The sequence below is a fragment of the Myotis daubentonii genome, chromosome 1, assembly GCF_963259705.1.
Source record: "Myotis daubentonii chromosome 1, mMyoDau2.1, whole genome shotgun sequence".
NCBI lineage: Eukaryota > Metazoa > Chordata > Mammalia > Chiroptera > Vespertilionidae > Myotis > Myotis daubentonii.
In genome coordinates this window covers 51,059,679-51,083,415 of record NC_081840.1, presented here as the reverse complement: position 1 = coordinate 51,083,415, position 23,737 = coordinate 51,059,679, and the positions used below count along the sequence as shown (strand labels likewise).

Below are 23,737 nucleotides of genomic sequence, written 5' to 3'. Positions count from 1 at the left end.
TTTGTTTGGGGTTCTCTGTGCTTCCTGGACTTGTAAGTCTATTTCTTTGACCAGGAAGGGGAAGTTTTCGGTCATTATTTCTTCAAAAAGGTTTTCAATATCTTGCCCTCTCTCTTCGTCTGGTACCCCTATAATTCTGATGTTGGTACGCTTGAAGTTGTCCCAGAGGCTCCTTACACTATCTTCATATTTTTGGAATCTTTTTTCTTTTTTCTTTTTTGGTTGGGTCTTTTTTGTTTCTTCATATTTTAAATCTTTTTTTTTTCTTTTTTTCTTTTTTTTTTTAATTAAATCTTTATTGTTCAGATTATTACATTTGTTCCTCTTTTTTTTTCCCCCCATAACTCCCCTTCTCCCAGTTCCCGACCCACCCTCCGCCCTCACTCCCCACCCACTGTCCTCATCCATAGGTGCACGATTTTTGTCCAGTCTCTTCCCACATCTCCCACACCCCTTTCCCCCCCAAGAATAGTCAGTCCATTCCCTTTCTATGTCCCTGATTCTATTATAATCAACAGTTCATTCTGTTCATCAGATTATTTATTCACTTGATTCTTAGATTCACTTGTTGATAGATGCATATTTGTTGTTCATAATTTGTATCTTTACCTTTTTCTTCCTCTTCCTCTTCTTAAAGGATACCTTTCAGCATTTCATATAATCCTGGTTTGGTGGTGATGAACTCCTTTAGCTTTTCCTTATCTGTGAAGCTCTTTATCTGACCTTCAATTCTGAATGATAGCTTTGCTGGATAAAGTAATCTTGGTTGTAGGTTCTTGGTATTCATCACTTTGAATATCTCTTGCCACTCCCTTCTGGCCTGCAAAGTTTCTGTTGAGAAATCAGCTGACAATCGTATGGGTATTCCCTTGTAGGTAACTGAGTTTCTTTCTCTTGCTGTTTTTAAGATTCTCTCTTTATCTTTTGCTCTTGGCATTTTAATTATGATGTGTCTTGGTGTGGTCCTCTTTGGATTCCTTTTGTTTGGGGTTCTCCGCGCTTCTTGGACCTGTAAGTCCATTTCTTTCACCAGGTGGGGGAAGTTTTCTGTCATTATTTCTTCAAATAGGTTTTCAATATCTTGCTCTCTCTCATCTTCTGGCACCCCTATAATTCTGATGTTGGTACGCTTGAAGCTGTCCCAGAGGCTCCTTACACTATCCTCGCATTTTTGGATTCTTTTTTCATTTTGCTTTTCCGGTTGGATGTTTTTTGCTTCCTCGCATTTCAAATCATTGACTTGATTCATGCGCTCCTCTGGTCTGCTGTCGGGCGTCTGTATAATATTCGTTATTTCAGTCCGTGTATGCTTAATTTCTAGTTGGTTCCCCAATATAAGATCGAGGGTCTTATTAGTTTTCGTGTAGATCTCATTAAGTTTATCGGCAGCTTCTAAACAGTTCTTGAGAGACCTTAAAAGTGTGGTTCTGAACTCTATATCTTCCTTTGACAATTTTGTCCTGTTTCTTTGTCTCCGCATTTTGTTATGCTTCCTTGGTGCACCCCCTAGTGGTCTTTGTTCGCAGTCTTATAGTTAAATCTTGATTGTTGTAGCTAATTCCAGGGAGGGTTTGACCTCCAGGCCAAGTGGCAATGAGAATCAGCTGTGTCAGCAGTGAGAGAACTTCTGTCCTCTAGGGAGGTGCTAATCTAGCCTTTGCCTGAGGCTCTCCGGCAAATGGTTCTGCGCTGGGCTTGGGCGGGGCGGGTCGCACAGGATCAACAGGGTGGGCCGGAGAGAGCAGTTATGGAGGCTCTCAGTCCTGTCCCCAGGGGCTCTGCCTCTCTGAGTCCCAGCACCCGCTGCAAAGCTGGGAGAGAAAGCTGCACTCGCTCTGACTGAAGCCAGACAGTCCCGCTTCTCCCGTTTGAGTCTGGGTCCCTAAAGACTCGCCTGTATCTGGACCTGAGTAAAGTCTTAAAGGCATTTCCCCCCCTAAAAGCCGAAAAGGCAATGTGCTGAGATGGCCCTGCCTTTATAAAAATTGTTCCTGATTATGAAATAAATGCTCCTTTTAGCAACCTGGAAAGTACCGAGGTAAATCCAGGAGAAAACAGACCTTCTCCAGAGCTCCACCGTCAGGGAAACCAGTGGCACCAGGCTGGGAATCTATGCGTTTCCCTGAGAAAGTGCAGGGATACGTTGTATGAGGCCTCATCACAGACCTCCGAGGAGAACGCCACCCGGCCACCTGGCTGCAGGTGCAAAGGCTCCTTCCCGTCTTTGAACACCAGGCCTGCCCTGGGCATCCCTCTCCGAACACTTCTAACCTGGGGCACATGTTTACTCAGGTGTCTGCTCCCCCTTCCGGAGTGGAAGGGGCTCCCTGCGGCGGTGACTGTCTCATTCACCTTCGAATCCAGGGCTGAACACAAGGTAGGTGGTCAGTTCCAAAGGCCGATGACTTCTAGGTTGCCAACGCTCAAAGGCCATGACGAGTCACAACAAGGTTTCACAGTGCGGCTTCAGGTCAGCCGAGCAGGTGGTGAAGGGGGCTGCTCTGACCACCAGAGGCTTGGGGCAACTGGGCAAGGAAACATCTGGGCAAGAATGCTGTGACCAAAGAAGCTGGCACCCCTGTCCACAGCCCCCTCACAGGCTGCTTTGCCATCACATACAGATGGGCAGCCACGTGGCTTTCTGGTCTTAGGCATGGTCAGCTAGGGCCGTGGTCAGCAAACTGCGGCTCACGAGCCACATGCGGCTCTTTGGCCCCTTGAGTGTGGCTCTTCCACAAAATACCACGTGCGGGCATGCACGTACAGTGCGATTGAAACTTCGTGGCCCATGCGCACAAGTCGGTATTTTGTGGAAGAGCCACACTCAAGGGGCCAAAGAGCCGCAGTTTGCCGACCACTGACCTATGGGAATGAGAAGGGCTACTGAAGCTTCATCAGACAGAGTCCCCAAATATGAAACTTTTTGGTACCAATTTCATTGCCTAAAAACAGGACAGCAAGGAGCATAGGCTATGCCACCTTGTGGCCACTCTTTCAGCAAACTGAGCTTTTCCAACAGGAGTGAGGCTAGGTCAGTACTTGGACAGGAAGCAGCTCTGGAAGGGTTCTTCCAAAACGGATGCTTGGCCTGTCAGCAGACTCCGGGCCTCAAAAAGCCGACGTCTCAACTAAATATTGATGTGCCATCTCCCCACACTCTCCCCAGGTCTCCAGGGAAGGCGGAAGCCAACATCAGTGGTCCCGTCTGACGTCTCTTAGATGAGGATTTTCCTGTTCACATTACCCTAGAGTCCCTGGACAGCTGCAGTGTTAGTCTCTCCCAGCTACTGGGCCAGTCCTATTTTTTTCTGGTAAGTTAAAAAATTTCAATTATAACTCGACCAGGTATATTTCAGCACATTTACAAAAGGTAAAGAAAAGACTTCTAAAATATGATGTCTATTGGATTAAAAAAAAAAACCTGTTGACTATGGAAAATCTTAAATATATAGAGAGTAGAATGAACCTCCACATGTCAAGTGTAAACAATAACCAATCCACAATCATACCTGCACTCCCACTCCCCCCACTTCCACACACAAGCCAGGCTACTCTAGAGCAATGTGTAAACATCATATTACTTTATCCTTAAATATTTCAGTGTGAATCTCTAAAAGACAAAGCCTCGTTAAGTAAAAATAACCACAATACCATTATCACGCCTAAAGAAAGGAACAATAAATCCTTCCTCTCAAATATTTAGTCATGTCCACATTTCCCAAACGGTCTCATAATTGTTTGTGAATGGTGGTTTGTTTGAACAGGGAGCCGAGGGCACATTCTGCCTTGACGGTGATTATGTTATAACAGACAGAAAGGGGCTGAAAGACCAAATGTGTGGGACACTTTGATGGTCTTAACTAGAAGTCATTAGGAGGTCCTTCCAGCCAGTAGTCACACAGTCAGCCTCATAAAGTCCTCAAAACGCACATACACGTTATAACATGTTTTTCCTGAGGTGCAAGACACTGCTAAAATCTTTCTCTATATTGAAATATTTTGAACACACCACACACACACACACACGTGTGGTGGTCTGGTAACCACAATCAATTTCTACTCTGGGCTTGATTCTATACACACCATCCCCATCTGTTCATTGCACTCCTAACTTGGTTTAGGTGGCTGGTTAGCCCAATGAAGGAAGGAAACAAGGGGACAGTATTAATCTTGGTGAACGTGAGGTTCAGTGACTCCAACATGCAGAAATCACGAGCTAAAATGACTCAAGCTCTCTCTTTTCCCCATCGTGTCAGGACAACTTTCAGGCTAAATACCTCATTTTATTACCGCCTCTAGCAAGGGAAGGCCACAAGGAAGCACGTGTCCAGACCATGACTGCTAAAGAGGAAGCAGGAAAAGAAGCTGGCGTCACCAGGACACACTGTACTCCCAGATGCGGACAGAAAGACAACAAAAGACAGAAGGAAAACATTTGAGTGTGAATATCCGACATCTTGATAAGCCTCAAGGACTTGATCAACAAGATAGTGTCAAAGTGTGTGATACAAATGTAGGCCTGATTCTTTACCGTCAAGTCCCCCTCGAAAGCTTTGAAGACAGAGCTGGGTGATGATAATGGGAAGAACAGTAATCACTCTCCGCCTAATGAGCACAGAGCACGTTTGGCCTGGAGCCGGCCTCGGCCTCGCTGCAGCTAACCCAGCTTAGCTCCGGGGTGGCTGGTCCCCACGCCAGAAAAGAGAAGCCTCCGTTGGGTTCCTTCGAACACCAAGGGCAGCTCAGCCTCAGGGCCCAGCAGCCAGGAAGAGTGCGGCTCAGGTTGTGACCCAGCCGACGAGCCCAACGCTCAGGAAGACCTGAAAGCCAGACAGCATCTGCAGCTCTTCCTTGAAATTCATGGCACCAAGACCCTTCTGAGGTGGGGCCTCCCAAAGGCTGCTGAGGGACCCCTCTGCTTAGAGCAGCGGTTCTCAACCTGTGGGTCGCGATCCCTTTGGGGGTCGAACGACCCTTTCACAGGGGTCGCCTAAGACCATCGGAAAACACATATATAATTACATACTGTTTTTGTGATTAATCACTGTGCTTTAATTATGTTCAATTTATAACAATGAAATTGGGGGTCACCACAACTTGAGGAACTGTATTAAAGGGTTGCGGCTTTAGAAAGGTTGAGAACCACTGGCTTAGAGGGTTTACCACATCCCGAGTCGAAATGCTTTACATGCTTAACCTCACAGCACCACCTGGTCCTTTATTGGGAACATTGGGAGCAGATAGAATCAGGAGCCACAGGGACACAGGCAAGAATGGACATGGCTTGAAATCTGCTTTGGATTATCTCCCTGAGGCCAGGACCTCCAGCCCGGCCGGTCAGACGCCTGAGCACGCAAACCCCTGCTTTCTCCCGAGAGCAGCAGTTTTGTTCTGTGTGGAATAAGGGTTCAGAGATGTGCCAACTCCTGAAAGATGTGTTGGCAAGCAACTGGAACATCGCTGCTTTTGAGGCAATGGCAGCCCCCAAAGGTCGCCCTGGCAGAGGCCCGGGATCCTAGAAGGGCTCCCAGATGCAACTCCAGGAGGAAGCTACTGGGTTCAAAGGGGCCCTTCTTCCTCTTTTCGTAGCCTCTGTGGACGCGGAGGGCCTCCTCTTACCAGAGGGAGCTTGATCAGGGAGTTCTTAGCATGGGATTTGGGAAGTCTCCCTCTGCCAAGCAAAGGCAGAGTGCTGACAGGAGGAGCCAGGGCCCTGCCTGTGAACTTGGAGGTGAGCAGTGTGACTGGCAATGACCCCAGGCTACAGCTCATGGCGGCCAATCTGTATTCCCTCCCTTGCAAGAATAGGCAGAAAGGGCCTCGAGGAGCCCAAAGAAGCTTCCCTTCCTGGCCAGTCAGAGAACACAGCAAGCTATAAACCAATGCTGATGGCCCCCTCTGCCTGGGCCTTGCTGGTGAAATAGGTAGGTGCTCCACGTGGGTGAGCTGGGCTTGGGGATGGACTCTGGGCCCGTGGCCCCACTTCAGTAAGAGCAATTACACCACTTCACATATTTCTCATGTTCGATGGGAACAAAGGGTCCGAGTGTCTCCTGATGAGAGGAGCTCACAGTGCGTGGCTTTTTCTCGGTGTCGCATCCTGTCACATCAGGGTCCCTGGGACCAAGGAAGGCCGGGTCCGCTGAGGGAAGACGAGGAGACTGTTCTCTTCGTCACAACGGCGACACCGGGGACCTGACAGGCCTTTCACCGGCCGTATTTGGAACAGCAATGGCAACAGTGAGGAGGCACGGGGCACCCCTCGCCACTCACCTGAGGGACACGGACAAGATCCTCTCCACCTCGATTCTCCGCTTCAGCACTTCCTTCACTTGGCCTTTGTCTGGGCCCTGTTTGACCTTTTCTCGGCCAATTAGGTACAAGCACTTCGGAGTAAGAATCAGGTCGCGCTTTATGCCCTGGAAGGAGAGGCGCTTTCAGAAGGGGGACAGGCACGCCAGAGTGACAGCTGTCCACAGAGTGGGCACCTGCTACTCCCTGAAGGGAAGCTGCCTTGGGTAGCGAATGGGAACACTATTAATAATTATTAGGCTGACACATATGACATTATTGGTACCTGACTCTCTCTGACTCACAGAAATGGCAAACTCATCTGGACCCACCTAAGGTATCGGATAACAGGTATAAGGGGGCAGTTGTGGGCAAACCAACACATATGGTGACACTGCCAGTTATCTGCTACAGACATTTCTCAAACAGGGATCCCTCAAGTGTCTGCATATGTTTTTTTTGAGTCCATGACATTTTTACTTTTGAAAATGGAAAAATTTTGCCCTAATTGGTTTGGCTCAGTGGATAGAGCATCGGCCTGTGGACTCAAGGGTCCCAGGTTCGATTCCAGTCAAGGGCACATGCCTGGGTTGTGAGCTCAATCCCCAGTAGGGGATGTGCAGGAGGTGGCTAGTCAATGATTCTCTCTCATCATTGAAGTTTCTATCTCTCTCTTCCTCTCCCTTCCCCTCTGAAATCAATAAAAATATATAAAAAAGAAAATGGATAAAATTTCATTTCAATGATCATCTTTAAAAATCGAATATGAGGCCCTGGCTGGGTAGCTCAGTTGGTTAGAGCATCGTCCTGATACGCTAAGGTTGATGGTCAGTCTCCAGCCAGGGCACAAACAAATAGCAAACAATGAATGCATCAATACGTCGAACAACAAATCAATGGTTTTTTTCCTCTCTCTCTCTCTCTCTAAAGAGTCAATAAAAACATTTTTTTAAATCAAATATGAACAGACTTTGGAATATGTGGGCCACTGACCACCTTATGCCCAAACACCGCTGAGAGACACACGCACTCGAGCTTGCTCTCATGCTGGCCGCCGAACAGCTGGCACCACACTCGGGGTGCAAGAAATGATTTAGTTTCAGCAAAACATCATTCTTCTTATTAGTACTGTTATTTATTTCATTGTTTTCCTGGCCCAAAACCAAGTAAATAAATCCATCAAGATCTTAATGGATCATGAGCTACGGTGGCTTCAGATTTCACTTTTAGGGCCAAGGTTTTACTAGGCAAAAGGAAGTGCCTAAGGGAGTGGGTTAAAAGTGCCTAAGGACTAGGTTAAACTGTCAGCAGTCCCTCCAGTGGCCTCGAGAAAACCTTGCTAGTCATTCCCTGGGGGAGGATGAGTAAGAGCACTGCAATACTGCCTGATATTCTGAATCTTTGGGCCCAATGATTCCATTCCGATTAATTTTCTCTAAAAGCATCAGCAGATAGATGCATAAAGATATGCATAAAAGGATGCTCACTGTACCTTTTTTTTAATGAAAGTAAAAAGAAAAGAATAGATTAATGAGAAATTGGTTAAAAATGTAGTATCTGCTGAATGGAATATTATGCAGCTAAACAAAATATTCTATATTGATATGTCTATAATATGGAAAGTTCTCCCTGGCATATTTAAAAAACAAACAAAAACAAAACAAAAAAATAACCCAGAAAAATAAACCAGCATGTAATGAAGATCTCATTTTTATAAAACAAAATATTCAGAAATATGTCTGTATAAAAAAGTTCTAAAGGATATACACAAAATGTTAACTCTGTTTCTGGATATAGGCAGCTATTTTTCTTTTGGCTTCTCTGTATTTTCTAAATTTTTCTACAATGAGCATGTTCTGTTTTGATAATAAGAAAAGCAAAATGATGAGTTAGTTTTACAACTAAAGGATCCGCTTGGTGACTCTGGGGGTTGGGGGGCGGGGGAGCAGCCAGTGTGTACCTTGAACCTCCTGTCATACTTGGTCACTGTGTCTGCAAAATCGATCTTCTCTCTCTTGCCCACGAACTGCTGGAGCTCTGGGTGCTCCTCCATCCCGATGTAATCCCCGATGAAATTCCTGTTGATGCTGTTTCTCCTCCTCTCCTTCTTGTTCAGCAGGAGGTCTGAGGCTGCGAGTCCATGAAGGCAGAGGAGGGAGGAGGGTCAGGCCCCCGGAAAAGGAGGGGAATAGTCACACAGACAAACGCTGAAGGGATGCAAGGTTTTTCACGCACAACATATGACATGCAAAGGACAAAAGCTTGTAACTGTCATCTAAGCTCAAACTTATTTTTGAGGCTTGTCAAACGCACGAAACAAACTGAGGGAAATACCTTCTTCCCTCATTTGGACGTATTTCTTCCGGGCGGCGAACTTCCTCCAGGATTTCTGTATCACTCGAGCATACCCATCATACTTTCTCTCTCTCATTTCCTCTAGAAGAAATAGCTGTGAACGTAAAGACAAATGGGAGCCAGTTCAGAAGACCTGAGCATCACTTCCGTTTGGTTATATTAGGGACACTTGGTTTAGTCCACGCCACACGTGGCAAGCAGCTCCTCACACGCGGGCACAAAGGTGAAGAAATGACTGGTAGGGGATGTTGTTTAACTTTTATCTACACATATTTTTCTCTTTTAACAACAACAACAGCAAAAAAAGGAAAATAGTTGGATCTAAGTGTATCCAGTGGGACCATAATAATGGTATCTGCTCATAATCTCTGTGAGAGTCAAATGAATGCTTCAGAATTTCTCCATTTATTCCCCACCTCGATCCAAAGAGGATCCAATGAGTTGGTGGGGGCTGCTGGTTAGTGTTGCAGACAGCCTCTTAACAGAACGTCCTGGCTTTACCAGGAGCCGAGTTTGTGCTGCTGTGGAAGGAGGATTGCCCAGTGCTCAGTTCCATGGAAGTGTAGGGAGTTCTCCCAGGAGCTCCAGGACCCAGGACAGTTGCCATGGTGATGAGAGCAGGACTGATGATGTGCTGGCTGGGACCTGGGTTCACCAGGAGGGACCGAGGCTGTTTTGTTTAAGGGCCCATATCAGACACTGGCAGGTATGAGACTCAGGCCATTTTAACAATGAATACTGACTGTTGCCCCACTCAGTGGAGCTCTGGAATAATGAAGACGATGACAATGAGCTGTGATGTACGCGTGCCTGCTGTGTGGGTCAGGGGTCATTCACTTTATAAGCTTTTTTTTTCATTCAACCCCTCGAGCACAACTGCACGAGCACCTATTCCTATGATGTCCATTTTACAGATGAGGACACTGGAACTCAGACTGGTTCGGGCTGGAAAGTGCACCACAGGCCCTCAGGCTCTGCCCGGCTCTGCCTCCCTTTGACACAGGGTCCCTCTCTACAAATCTGCATTTGTTCCACTCATAAAACCATGGGAAACCTTCGCATTCACCTAGGAAGTGGTTCATGTGACTCTCTAGGAAAAATAATAAAATGCACCAGTAAAAACCCAAAGTAAAAGAGGATGCACGATCATTGCAAAAGTGTTCCAGAAGTAAACAGCACACTTGGTTTGAAGGCAGCTGGGCTTGATTTGTTGTCTCTGTTTATCTGGGTCTAACGAAGGAGCCACCACATCTCCCCCCTCCTGTCACTCAACTTCCCCTCCCCACAGCCCCAGCTGTGCAACAACAACATCTCAAAGGGAAACTACCAAGGGCGGGCACTTCACTGCAGCTTACAGGGCCGCGTACGGCAGGCAGAGAAGCACATTCCAAAACCAAAAGGGCCTCCATGGTTTCGCATGGACAGAACGTCCACAACGCTGGCCTGCGGTTGCCTGTTGTAGGAATATTTGTTGGTGATTCTTATCTTGTGTGTTGGGTTTTTGTGTAAGTCTTGATTTCTTCTTTCCCAGAACTATTCTGGGAGCGCCAGAGAAAATACATCGTGACTCAGAAAGGATGGGGAGGCAACCAATTCCCAACTTCCTATAGACTATTTCAAAGATTAGCTGGGTTTTAGGTTCTTTTCAAAGGCCGTGTGGGCTCGAAGTCAGGGAAGTTGAAGAAAAAGAGAGAAAACAAAAACAGAAACCCCCTATCGCAGACACATGTAACAAATAAGCAAAACCAAACCCTGTGGTGCCTGATGGCTCATGTGGGTTCTTAAAACAAATGGGTTATTTTGTATATTCAGCACATTCACTGTACAAGTCAAGGCAAAAAAAAATCACAAAGTGGATTTTTAAAAACCAATATTTTGTACAAGCTTTTGCTATGTCAGGGCTAACTGTGGACGGATGAGTGGTGGGGAGGAGAGAGGAGTGGTGATGGGATACTGTGTGTGTGTGTGTGCGTGCTCGTGAAAAGATGGCAAAAGAAGAGTCAGGTGGTGATAATAAAGCAATTGGGAGGAAGGCAAGGAAAAGAAAAACCAAAAATAAATCTTGATTTTGGAACGAAAACCCCAAAGCTCCACTGAATCAGGGAAAAAAAAAGTATGCAAAATATTGAGGCTGTTTTAATTACATGTGAAAATTTAACAAGTGGAAAAAGGAAAAGCGGGCATGAGCCGACAGAGGGGTTCCGCATTGCACTGATCCATCACCCCGTCCCGTTTTAGAAAGAACAGGAACTGCTCTGTGGGTTGCTTAATGGTGCATGACACAACATTTTCATCTTATATTTGGAAATGAAGTCGCTGTGAAGCTACAAATAACTCAAGAGTGGAAAATGCTACCACAAACTCTTCATAAAAGGGCTCTATTGATGGGTGCCATTTATTTATTTAATACCTTTATGGTTCATAAAGCCATTCACTCACAGCTCTTATCATTTGTGGGTGTCAGGGTGATCCTATGGGGCAGGCAGAACAGCAGCCGTGGCCGCTCTTCCAAAGAGGAAGAAAACGCGCCTCCAAGCCAGGATTTGACTGAAGTCAAGGGTTGCCATTGTTACCAACACTGCAAGTTCTGTGTTCTCAATGCTGCAAGTTTCCCCTCGACTGAATGATTAATTTTGCCAAGTTCACCACAGCCCCCTGAAATGCAGTCTTGTGACTGTTATAGGAACCTCAAGAAATGTTGATGCCAAACCTGGTTAGTTCCAGCAGGTTCTCCCGTGTAAAAGCAGCACTCCATTCCACAGCCCAGAGCTCACTGGGCAGAACGGAGGGGCTCTGCCCAACTGAGAATCTCTTATGGCTACTCACTGGGCTCACAGTGACCACACCCGCACCAGGAAAGATGAAGTCTGTGAATTGCAAAACTGTTTGAATTCCTTACAGGCAAATATTGAATTTCTATAGACCCTGCGATTTCTCCTCCTACCTATCCGTCCCCTCACCGTCCTGTCCAGGCTCCCTCCTGGTCTTCAAGAGGCAGTCTGGGGATTCTCATCCCCAAGCCCTGCTCCGCCTTCAAGGAGGAAGCCTGGGCCTGTTTGCTGCCAACCCAGGTGAGGAGGTGGGTTTAGCTAAGCCTCCGTGGTGGGACAAAGAAGCCCCTTTTAGCTCAGACTGTTGGACACGATAAACCACGAGTGGGCACCTGCCACGAGCTGCTTTCTATGTGAGGCTCTGCGGACACAACGGCGTACAGAGCAGGCAAGAGTCCTGGCCTCAGGCAGATGCCCATCTAGGACAGGAGAGAGACACTAAGTAAGAAAAGAAACTGGGCCATGATGGTAATTTTCTGTACATGCTGAGCGCTCTGAAGGCTACGAGGGAGCAGGGGTGTGGGAATGAGCCATGCTTAGATTGGGAGCGGAGGGAAACCTTTGAGGAGACGACGTTAAGGCATGATCCCAAGGACGAGAAAAGGAAGCCAGCCGTGCTGTGGGAGGGGTCGGCGCGCACTCACAGACTCGGGCGCTTTGATGAACACTTTGCTCCTCCCGAGCTGGAACTGGTCGCTGTCCATGTTGACCGACTGCAGCAGGTGGAGGACACCTTGCTTCTCGTCTCCTCTCCATGAGGGCCAGGTGGCTTTGGTCAGAATGGCATACCTGTGAGGATAATCGGGAGAGAGGGATCAGGCCTGGACTGCACGGCCCCTCAGAGGCACCTGGTGTTGCTGGGTCCAGGCGATCCATTCACCACTGTTTACGGCTTAGGGACCGATCTTGACAGCTGCAAAGTCCACTGGGTCTGGGATGCGTCCTCCTCCCTCCCTATCTGGCCATTTTCATGATAACACCCTGCTGAAAATCTACTTTTCCTCCCCCCTTCCTTTTCCTTCCTTCCCTCTTCCTTCCTTCCTTCCTTCCTTCCTTCCTTCCTTCCTTCCTTCCTTCCTTCCTTCCTTCCCTCCCTCCTTCCCTCCTCCCTCCCTCCCTCCTCCCTCCCTCCCTCCCTCCCTCCCTAATATATTTCTTTATTGATTTCAGAGAGGAAGGGAGAGGGAGAGAGAAATAGAAACATCAATGATGAGAGAGAATCATTGATTGGCTGCCTCTTGCATGCCCCCCACTGGGGATGGAGCCTCACAACCCACGCAACCGGGGTGGGGGGGACCCTTCAGTCCGCAGGCCGCCGCTCTATCCACTGAGCCATACCCGCTACGGCTACTTTGCCTTTCTGCCACTGTCTCCAGACAGCATTGCTGAAGGTCACCAATGGTACTCCTCGGGCACAATCAAATGGTCTTTTCTCACCCCGATCTCCCGATTTCTTCAGAGCCCCTAACAGTTGCTGCGGAGTTTTACGAAGTGCCCTGTAAGCAGCTGCTGTTGTTACGATGTGCCAACTTTCGTCTTTGGCGGTCTGTGCCTCTTGAGTCACCAGGCTAGTCTCCATCTCCTCTCTGCTCCCTTTGGCTCCCACGTTCCTGGGAGGATGGCCTCTTCTTTGTGCACACGCAGCCCTCTCCCTCCTCAGAGCCTCTGCCCTTGCTGTTCCCCCCACCAGGCGTGCTGTGCTCCAAACTCCTCCCATGGCCGCTCCTGCTCAGGATGACTTCCCTTCAGTGACACCTGCAGAGAGGCCTTTCTGGACGACCCACGCAAAAGCACCGCCTTGCTACTTCTCTCAGATAAAACCTTTTTCTTTCAGACCACGCATCAGCACTTGGAATTACATTCATGCTTGTGCTTATCTGGTTAATGTATGCCTCCTCCGCGAGGACCAGAGCTCCATGAGTAGGTGTCCCCGTGTGTGGCTCAGGCTGCACATCGGCACCTCCCAGCATGCCTGGCCCTCAGCAGTGATGCTAACGTGAATGGCTCACAGGGGGAGGTCTCTGTGGACCAGGTGTGTTCTTGGTACTTAAATGTGTGATCTCATTTTATTCTTCAGCAACGTGATCAGGTCGGTCTTTCCACTTGCAGAGTAGGAAACAGGCAAATACAGACTCATCAAGGCTGCTTAGTAGTAAGTGCCAGAGCTGGGATTTGAACCCCAACCCGTTTCTTTACTCAAGGCACTACATATAAACCACAGATTGGCCGATGTGTAAGTGTTTCTTTTAAAGAGTTATATACCCTTCTACATGTGTCTATGTTAGAAACATTAGACAGCCATACATGAGAGGCTGCCATAATAGAGGAGAGAGAAACACGTTACAGGATGTCAAATACAGAAGGTACCAAAGACTTGAGGTGAAAAGAAGGAGGATGGAAGGAGAAATCAGGAGCATACAGGTGAGAAGGTGGTGTGGTCTATAGGCGGGATATCTAGAGTACAGCCAGGCCTCTAGAAGCCAGTCCTTCCTCTGTCCCCAGAAGCGGCTACAGGATCATACTGATCTGTGGCCTCCAAGGGAGGAGGGAATCTTGGCAAGAAGAGTGCCTGCCTTCAGGACCCAGGGCTCCCTAAGAGGACAGACCAGGAATTATCACACCCTTAGAGCCAGCTGATAGGGAATGAGGTGACTCTAGGGACCTTCTCTGCTCCGCCCAAATATTCACATCATGCTGATAGTGTCATAAATTTCCTGAGAAGCAAATCCTCCTATTCCATAATTAAAGACAAAAAGCTTATAAATGAGAATGCCTTGTTAAAGCCACGCATGAGCGCAAATACACTTCATATGTGGTGTGATGAAGTCAATTAAACAAACGAAGCCACATAGAAATGACTGACAGCAGAGTCTTTCTAGATGCCACGGGGGGACCTGGTAGAAAAGAGGCAAAGTACCCCAAATCTAAATGGCCGAGGGAGAGAAGCCCATGCCGAGGACAGGTGAGAAAGAAAAAAAAACCAGACCTCCAAGACGACAAGTTTCTAAGTGCAATTTTGCCTGGATTGTCAAATAAAAAATATAAATTAAAGTGTCTTTATTGTGCAATTGCAAATAGATAGCTCCTTGCAATTCACATTTCCCCCTATTAAAATGATGCTATATCTCTTATTTGATTTTTTATAGTAAGGAACTCGGTTTGCAGAGACTTTCGCTCCTTTTTCCCAGCAAGGCCTCCTAACAGTTGGGTCTGGGTAAGACATGACTATACCCTGAACCACTATGCCGGGCCCCTTTGCTTTTATGATGCAGCCTCATTTCCTTTTCTTTCACTGGAGAGACCAGGGCATGCAATTCTGGTACAATTGTTCTTACTAAGTAAGTGCACCCAGCTCACTTGCTCATTCCAGGATACACCATGGAACAGGTTGTACATGGCAGTGGTGCATGCACTGCCGGATTGGTGCCTGTGATAACATTGGGAGAGATGAGCATAATGGCTTATACTCCTCCTATCAAGTATTTTCAGTTTAAGACTCAAATATGCCAACATTTCATTTCAAGGCCTTTGCACCAGCTGTCCTATCTGCCTGGAATTCTCTTCCTGCCCTTAGAGACGGGCAGGCTCCTTGTTATCTCTCAGATGACCAGCCCAATGTTTCCTCCCCAGAGGAAACGCAGCCCCGACCTCAGGGACCTTTAGCTGCTGGCACTTGGGGTTCAGAGAGTTTCTGACTCCCCAAGGACACAACAATCCTGGCAGCCAGCAGGAGGCTCTCTACACTTCATGCTTTCCTGAGCTTCTCTTCTTTCTTCTCTCTTGCCCATGACACGGAATGCCGCTGCTCATATGCATCCTTTTTACAAACCCACATTCCGAGGGGCTGGGTCAAGGTCACGGGTAGTATGTATGTGGTGCTAGAAGATAAATTTGCAGATCTCTTACATTTCTACCACATTTTTCTTCCTAAGAATCAGAATCCACATTTAGGCTTATTTCTTCCAAAGTGTTTTCTAAGGATTTATAAATACTTTCGCAAACTGAGACTCAAAGTGCCTGCCATTCCTCACAGTTTAAAAAAAAATAAATATGTTTTTATTGATTTCCGAGAGGAAGGGAGAGGGAGAGAGAGATAGAAACATCAACGATGAGAGAGAATCATTGATTCGTTGTCTCCTGCACACCCCACAGTGGGGATCAAGCTCACAACCTGGGCATGTGCCCTGACTAGGAATCAAACCATGAACCGTGACCTCCTGGTTCCTAAGTTGATGCTCAACCACTGAGCCACACTGGCAGGCTTTTATTTTGTTTTTTTAAATATATTTCTTATTGTTGATAGGATTACAGCTTTTCAACACTTTCTGAAGGCACGAGAGTTGTATTAAACAAGTGGTAAACAGGAATCTCCCCTCTACTGCTTAAAACAGAAGGATTTATTTCCAGAGCACATGGCCCAGGGGTGGGAAAATGAAGGCATTACTAGCCTCCAATTCTCAGTCAAGCGGGCTATATTTGACAAATATAAAGAATTTTCTTCCCCAGCAAGATAATGAACATACACACAAAGCCCCTGTTTCATACTGATGTTTTGGAGAAATTGTGTAAGAGTTTATTTGAGCCAAACTGAAGACATATGCCGGGGAGCAAGACCGCAAATGCTCCCGTTTCCCCCCTTTTAAGCTGTAGGTGGTGTCTGAACGACTGGCCTGTTTAGACCTGCGGGCTTCCTTCCCAGGAGAGTGTATCATGCATGCACATGTGGATAGTTGTGCTGGGTATTAACACATCCTTTCCCTTCAGTTGCTTTCTGTTTCTCAGTGGGCAGCCTTTCTGTGGACACCTAGAAAATAACTCTATACACAAAGCCTTTTCTCTCAGCCAGGAGAGAGTGACGGTATGAGATGGTTCACAGAGGATCACATGTTGAGACAGTCACTGGCAGACTCTGTTATGACCAGGATTCCAAGACTCACACATCGAAAGGAAAACTGCATAGCCTCTGCCCATTGACATATATGAATATATGGCCTTCTTTTTTGAGTGGGAGACTAAGAATGTACTTTTTATTGAAAAATAAATTTCCTTCCAAATTTTATCATCCTCCTAGTCTTCTCAAATGACATGAAGTATGAAGCCTGCTTTTCATAAGACAGGGCTGTCCATTTGTCTCTTCTATTGGAAAGGCCCACAGCAGAAGAGCTAAGAAGGGAGGCACCTAGGATAGAATCCTCTCAATGTCTACTCTGTGTCTACTCTGGGTTCATGAAGCCAGCACGGCGCCTGAGAAAGGGCGGGATATTAGAACCAAGGAGGTCATGTCACAGCTTGCTTCAGGAGCTGCTGCAAACAGTAACACAGCCTGCTCAGGGCACCCCAGGCATTCCTGTGAGGACAGCGTGGATTTCCTTCTGGTCCCAGTGCTGCGAGCTCACAGCATTGCTTATGGAAGTCTTGTTTGTTTGTTTTTAAATATTATGAAAGAAAGGAGGCCTTTCAGAATTGGTTTCTCAAAAAAAAAAAAAAATCAAGGTTAGATGCTTAAAATATTTGATCATTTTTCAACAGTAATGCCAATCAGAGAGAATCTGCAAGGATCAGAGAGTTTTTAAGTACAGGAAAAATACTGGGGAATAAAATTATAAATGTTTTGGAATTATTGTGGCAGGCTTTTCTAAATTAGGGAAAGATGGAGGGAACACTTTTCATTCACTATTTTCTGCATTTAATTGTTTTCTCTTAATTGGAAAAGGGTATTTTGTAAAAATGCAGTTTTGCAAAAATGTAAATGATTATATAAGCTATGGTTCTTGACTGGCTCTGCCCCCCACCCCCACCCTGGAACATTAGGTAATTGTCTGGATATATTTTTGGTTGTCACAACTCGGGGGAGGGGGAGGGGAGGGGAGGGGGGGAGGGGCGGGTACACTGCTGGCATCTAGTGGGTAGAGGCCAAGGAGGTTGCTAAACATCCTACAATGCACAGGATGGGCTCACAACGAAGACTCCTCCAGCCCCAATGTCCATAGCTGAGGCCGAGAAACAGGCCAAAGCTAGTGTTACCGATCTGGTTAAAAAGTCTTTCGTAATCAACATCTCAGCTGTTTGTCAGCAAAGGGATGCTGCTATAACAATGCAAGAGCTCTACAAATTTATTTTCTCAGCTTCCTACACACTTCCTTTCATACTTGTGAGCTCTGCTCACACTATAGGTGGAGTGGCCCCTTTAATTTATAGAGACGTGAGGGTGAATTTATTCCAAATCTAATCCACCACCAAAATTATCAAAAACTTGAATGTGAGACGACAGAGCCAATGAGGCTTCATTGTATGAAATGATCGACCTTTTAGCTAAGCCTCTCCTGACCTTCCACACCAATGCCCTGCACAGATGACTGGCAGGGCAGCCATCCCAACCTCACGGCACAGGAAACAACAGCAAACAACAGCCCCGAAGGAAAAGTTACTTTGTTAGATGTACTGGATTTCAAACACAACTAAGCTCTACTTCAGCCTGATACCCTTTGGTACATGAAGTTTGAATTAGAAAATGTCTTTCACCCAGCCGGTGTGGCTCAGTGGTTGAGCATCGACCTATGAACCAGGAGGTCACGGTTTGATTCCAGCTCTGGGCACATGCCCAGGTTGCAGGCGGGTTCTCCCTCATCATTGATGTTTCTATCTCTCCCTCCCTCTCCCTTCCTTTCTGAAATAAAAAAATATATATATATTTAAAAGCAAAACAAAACAAAACAGAAAACCCACATTACGCTAACTGAAAGGCGCCAGACACAAAGGACACATGCTGTATGACTCTATTTACACGCAGTGCCCAGAACAGGCAAATCTACGGGACAGAAAGCAGTGTCTCCTAATTGGGGGCTGACGACTAGGGAACTGGGACTTCTTTTTGGGGCGATGAAGATGTTCTAAAGGTAACTGTGGTGACGAAGGCACAACTCTCTACAGTAAAAGCCAGTGAACTGTATACTTTAAGTGGGTGAGTTGCACGATATGTGAATTATATCTCAATAAACCTATTTAAAACAAAGTCACAGTTCATTACCTTTGCAGGAATTTTTTGAAGATGCGCCGATAGGCATAACCAGCTCTTCTCACTCGGATGTTTTCTTTCAGACCCAGGTATTCTACTTGGTGCTTTACCCTATAACAGAGACAATGGGGGCAGGGCATCACTGAATAATTCTTTCACCCACTCTCCTACCCACCAACCTCACCATCCCCACATCTCAGATGCAGGGAAACATACTAAAAAGATGACAACTTATAGTGTTCAAGTCTGAGCTGACCCTCAGGCTATAGAATATTAATTAAAAAATATTTTGTTATGAATTACAGGAGAGACATTACCTATCTATTTTAAAAGACAGTAAGGCAAAAAGCCATATGCCTATCACACAGATTGTGAACAAAAATATGTTTTTCAAAAGACGAAAGGAAAGAACTTGAATTAAATGCCACTAGAGCTGTCTTTGTTATCAACCTTAAGTTTGATAGTGACTCTACAGGTAGTGAGATTACCCTTCTAGGTTTTTTAAATATGAGGCCAGATAGGGCATATAAAACTATTAATTTCAGATGTCTAAGTTAAAAATGTTCTAAAAAGTACGTAAATTATTACTTTTAGTTCCATTTTGTAATAGTGAAGCCCGGCAGTGCATTTTGGGAAACGGGTGCAGGGCAGTACTAGGTGGATGCTCTGACCCAGGGTCTTCACACCAGAGAGGCCCCGTGCCCGTCTCTGCACCTGGCGCCTGCTTCAGTGGCCCGGTGTCTGGGTGGTGCAGGAGCATGGGGACTGTGACCCCTCCCGCCGCAAAGAGCAAAGTGTCCTGAAGCCGAGGGAAGATCCTGGACACTAGCTTCTGACGGTCCCCTCTGGGGAGACAAATAGGGCCTTTGCTGAAGAGTGTGCAGACTGGTTTAATACAGACACTTTGAAATGTGAAAATGAGGACTAAAAAGTAAATTTCCTCTTTCTTTTGAGATGAATGACAGACTTGTGCTGTGGCATGGAGGCAACTCCCATTTCCCCCATTTAGTACATTTGGGGACCACTACACTGAGGTGAAGGGAATGGGCCCCTCATGATCTGCTGTGCAGAAAGGGCAGCGAGCAGCATGCTCCTTGCGAATTCACATCGGTTCCCCACAGCTGTCTCCTCAGCAAGGCTCTCATGAAACCCACCATTTCCAACACAGCCTCGCACCCACTACTGGTATGTGCCACTATGCACCATGCTATGCAAGGTGCCAGCGATGGTTCCTGCTGGAGACCTCACAGATGACACAGTGGTCAAGAGCCAGGTACACCCCTGCCACGCACGGTGCGAGTCCTCTGTGCCTCAGTTTCCACTTCTGTAAGATGGGAATAGTGATGTTGGTTCTTGCGTCCTATTGGGTACATTCCATGAGCACGCACCCAGCTCCTGGCATGAGCCAGAAAAGCTGTTGTTATGTTAATGGAGTCCCAGCGACCACACGTAAACCAGGACAGGAGAGTGGAGAAAGAAATGAAGTTTTCATAGTGAGTGGGTTCTCAGAAGTGGTGACATGTGCCGGGGCCTGGAAGGCTGAGCTGAATTTATCAGGCAGAGGACAGAAAGGCAGTGAAAACAAAGGCACAAAGATGGAAAGACCTGGGTCCTGGAGTGGGGAGAGAGGAGGCGGGGAAATTAAGCTGGAAGAGGGTGGAGCCTTGGTTGCCCTGGGAAGGGTGAGCCACACAGTGAGGGATGTTTCAAATGTCTCATGTCTTACTTGAATCAGCATCCAGGAATATCAGCCCCTTTAAGAAATAATTAACTTTAAAAATCCCTTTATGTAAAGAGTTAATGTCCACATTTGATTGGTGACACATATCTGCTTAAGGGGAAGGAATCTGATTCAGGAAAGTAATTTTCCTTTTTCCCATGCTCCGAATCTGAAAGTCACCCCTGGCCTTTCCTGCACCGAGTAAAACACACAGAGGCTGCCGGTGAGAGATAGTTGCTCATTTTAAGTACTTTTCATAAATATAGGTGTCATGCCCGGCTGGTCTGGGTCAGTGGTTGGGTGTTGACCCATATGCCCAGGCCGGTTCGATTCCCAGTCAGGGCACATGCCCAGGTTGCAGGCTTGATCCCCAGTAGGGGGCGTGCAGGAGGCAGCCAATCCATGTTTCTCCCTTCCTCTTTCTGAAATCAATAAACACATATTAAAAAAAAAAATATTGGCATCACCCCAAGCTTCTGAGGCAGGGAATGCATCGCCCATTGATTCAAGTAGAAACATGGATCACTGCAAGTTAAAGACGGTTTCCTTCCTTATAACTTCCATCACCAGGAAATTTCTCAGAGACATTTTCTCTAACCGAACAAGCAGTTCAGCAAATCTTGTAATGTTTAAAATGTCATCATATTAAAACCTTGTTTCCTTCATTTTAACTTCCATCACCAGGAAATTTCTCATAGAAATTTTCTCCAATACAATCAGTTTAGGAAATTTTGTAATGCTTAAGATTTCATGTAATCAAAGCGTCCGACTTCATTTTTGCATATCCTGGGATGCTGTCGCCTCCCCAGTAAACACCAGCCCGGATGCCAATGCCCACTTGCTCCTTCGTTGTGCTAGCTCCTCCGTCAGGGAGGTAGGGCAGTCCCCTTCCTGAATGTCTTTGGCCATTAACACAAGTAGGTCAAGGCCTGAGAACCCTGCTAGGGCAGCAATTCAGAATCCAGGGCAGGCAACTTTGCAAGAGCCAAACAAAAACACATTTGCAACAGGAGAAGAAAAATAAACCACACCCCATACACTTGTGGAATGAGTACTCCTGTGCACCAAGGGCTTCGACTGACCATGTCATTTCCACACACTGCCCTTTCCTGGGCCCCCGCACGCCCCCCTCACGGATGAAGTGAAACCATCCGTCACACGCTAAACCTGACCAGGGATGGGGGGACCCCAGGACGCAGTCCTAGTGAAAATATAAACCAGCACCTGACCAACAAATACTTCAGAGCCCTTAAAACCAGTTGACATGAATGTATGTCATGAAGTTCTTTGCGGCAAGTCGAATCCGGGGTGTGATTTAAAAAACCCAGCATGAGGAAGTTCTATGAGGATTTATTGAGTAAATAAACCACTGTCCTAACTTCTCCATTTTCTGATATTCCAGTGAATCAGTTTGGATTTCACGAGACAGTAGCATCAGGGTTGGGGAACCTCCAACCAGTAGCTATTGCAAAATCTCTATATTAGAGGGACTTTCAGCAGAGGGTCTTAAATCTCTACGACTTCTACGTGTGGGGTAGGGGGTGGTGTGCTGGGGAGGTATTGCATTTGCAGGGTGAGTGAGATTATGATTCTGTTTGTTTAAGATTATGTTTGTTGGGAAGGGCTGGAGAAGGGAAGCCGGATGAAATCTGAAGGGGGGGAATGGGTGGACTAAAGCACCCTTGAGTCTTACCTCTAGACTTGCATAATTTATTTCTGAGGTGGCCTATGACACCACACTTCCACTGTGTGTACATGTGCATGAGTGGGTGTGTATGCGGGTGAACATGACGGGGAGCATAGGAGTGACACAGGGACAGACGGAGGCAGGCGGACAGACACGGGGAACGGACCTGGGAGCATTCACCTGTCAGACTGAAGGAGATCCCATTCTGATCCACCCTTAGTTTAAAGAGGAAGAAACTGAGGACTGAGATTAAGCGTCTCACTTAGGCGGCAGGCCAGTCCTTGGCTCCAGAACAGCTGTCCTCCAAGTATGATGCCGGCCTATCATCACCAGCATCACCTGGGAGCTCCTTAAAAATGCACGTTCTTGGACTCCATAAAGGAAGCCAGTCCTGAGTCTCCCAGAGCTGAGCAGGCTGTTGAGGACAGGACACTGTGGGCACCACTCACGCACAGGGTCACCAGGAGTCAGAGCCGACTCAATGGCACGTAACGTACACAAAGGATTAAGTGTTATCTGTCTGCTGTGGGCTAGAAAGGGTCTTGCTGGCAGGGTGGGAAATGGACCTACACCCCTCTCTCAGAGGAGGGAATTAGCAGCTGTGACTTTTCATCCTGGTCTTCCTGTTCACGTTTAACTTCAAGCCACTCGATACCTAAGAGTCTATCTACTTTTTTTCCCAAGAGAGTGAAGAAAAAGGTACGCCCTAGACCAGGGACATGATTATCTGAGGACAATGGTGGGGTCCTCTGCAGTCCAAGCCACTCACAAGGTCTCTCCGCAGTTCTGCCTCCCATGTTCCTATGGACACGGGGCCAGGCCTCTTGGGACTGTGTGCCTGGGTCCCCCGGGTGGATGCAAAAACTATTCTCTGGTGATTTTCCTACTCAACACCCTGATTCCAGCCCGCACAGGCCACGCCCCCAAATGCCAGTTGTGGGCCAGTGAGTGAGCAGCTTTCTCAGAAGTCAGGCAGGCCTGGGCTCACCACATCCTTGTGCTCCACTTGTCTCCTTCGGGTGTGCTTCCTCCCAGGGTCACTCTGCCCATCAGCACAGTCGGGGGGAATGACAGGGGCTGGAGCGTGTCCCCAGCATCCTCACGAGCCACAGTAAACGAGGGGTGGCTTTTTAACCAGCTGTTTGGACCTTCACTTTCAACCCCGAGCTAAGCATTCTCGGCCACATCCTGTGGGTGCCGATGAGGAGCGGAGTGACTAGGAATGTCTACACAGAGCCTCAGGCTAATTTTAAAGCCATCCTGACTCTGCGGTATGAGGGGTGTTTTTTTTTTTTTTTTCCATCTGCCCCCACACTAGCCAAGATAAACATTATAAATGGCTAATTCTGAACCGAAAGGCACTGCTAACATTTTAGGAAAAGGCAAGGAGGGGAAAAAATATATATATATAGTCTTTGTCCTGAAAAGTTAAAGACACAGGACATGAAACACATCTGACAGCAGTTTAAACGGCTCTGCCTCTGGCGGAGGACAAGAGGGAATGTGCCCGGGCCCCGGAAGCTGGCTGGGCCCTCTGCGTCCACCGCCTTCGCATACCTGCTTTCCTCCCAGTCCCTGGGCTTCTTGGTTTCGTTTGGTTTTATGCAGCGGATGTAGTGAGGGGTACATTTCATCAGGGTGCTCACAAGGTCATTGGCTTGTTTCTAGGAAGGAAGAATAACATCAGTTAGAAACTTGGGACCTTCTCTGAAGCAGACCAGCTTTCAAAGGAGACCCGTGAAACTGGAGTGTGGAAATATATAGCTAGGAATTAATCTTCATGACAATCTGTTCATTAGGCTTAACTCAGGTCCACCACATGTTCTTAAAGCTCTACT

General features: G+C 47.0%; 1 protein-coding gene across 4 annotated transcripts in view; it reads right to left on the bottom strand.

The window, feature by feature from the left end:
- Nucleotides 1–23,737, bottom strand: part of MYO1E (myosin IE) — a 197,251-nt gene that overhangs the window by 27,536 nt on the left and 145,978 nt on the right. For all 4 annotated transcript variants that reach the window (XM_059699613.1, XM_059699616.1, XM_059699609.1 and 1 more), the window contains 6 exons: nt 23,457–23,563; nt 18,505–18,603; nt 12,122–12,266; nt 8,626–8,740; nt 8,252–8,421; nt 6,274–6,419 (listed from right to left, as the gene is read on the bottom strand). In XM_059699613.1, the coding sequence (XP_059555596.1) occupies nt 6,274–6,419; nt 8,252–8,421; nt 8,626–8,740; nt 12,122–12,266; nt 18,505–18,603; nt 23,457–23,563 (782 nt within the window). The remainder of the gene's footprint in view (nt 1–6,273; nt 6,420–8,251; nt 8,422–8,625; nt 8,741–12,121; nt 12,267–18,504; nt 18,604–23,456; nt 23,564–23,737) is intronic.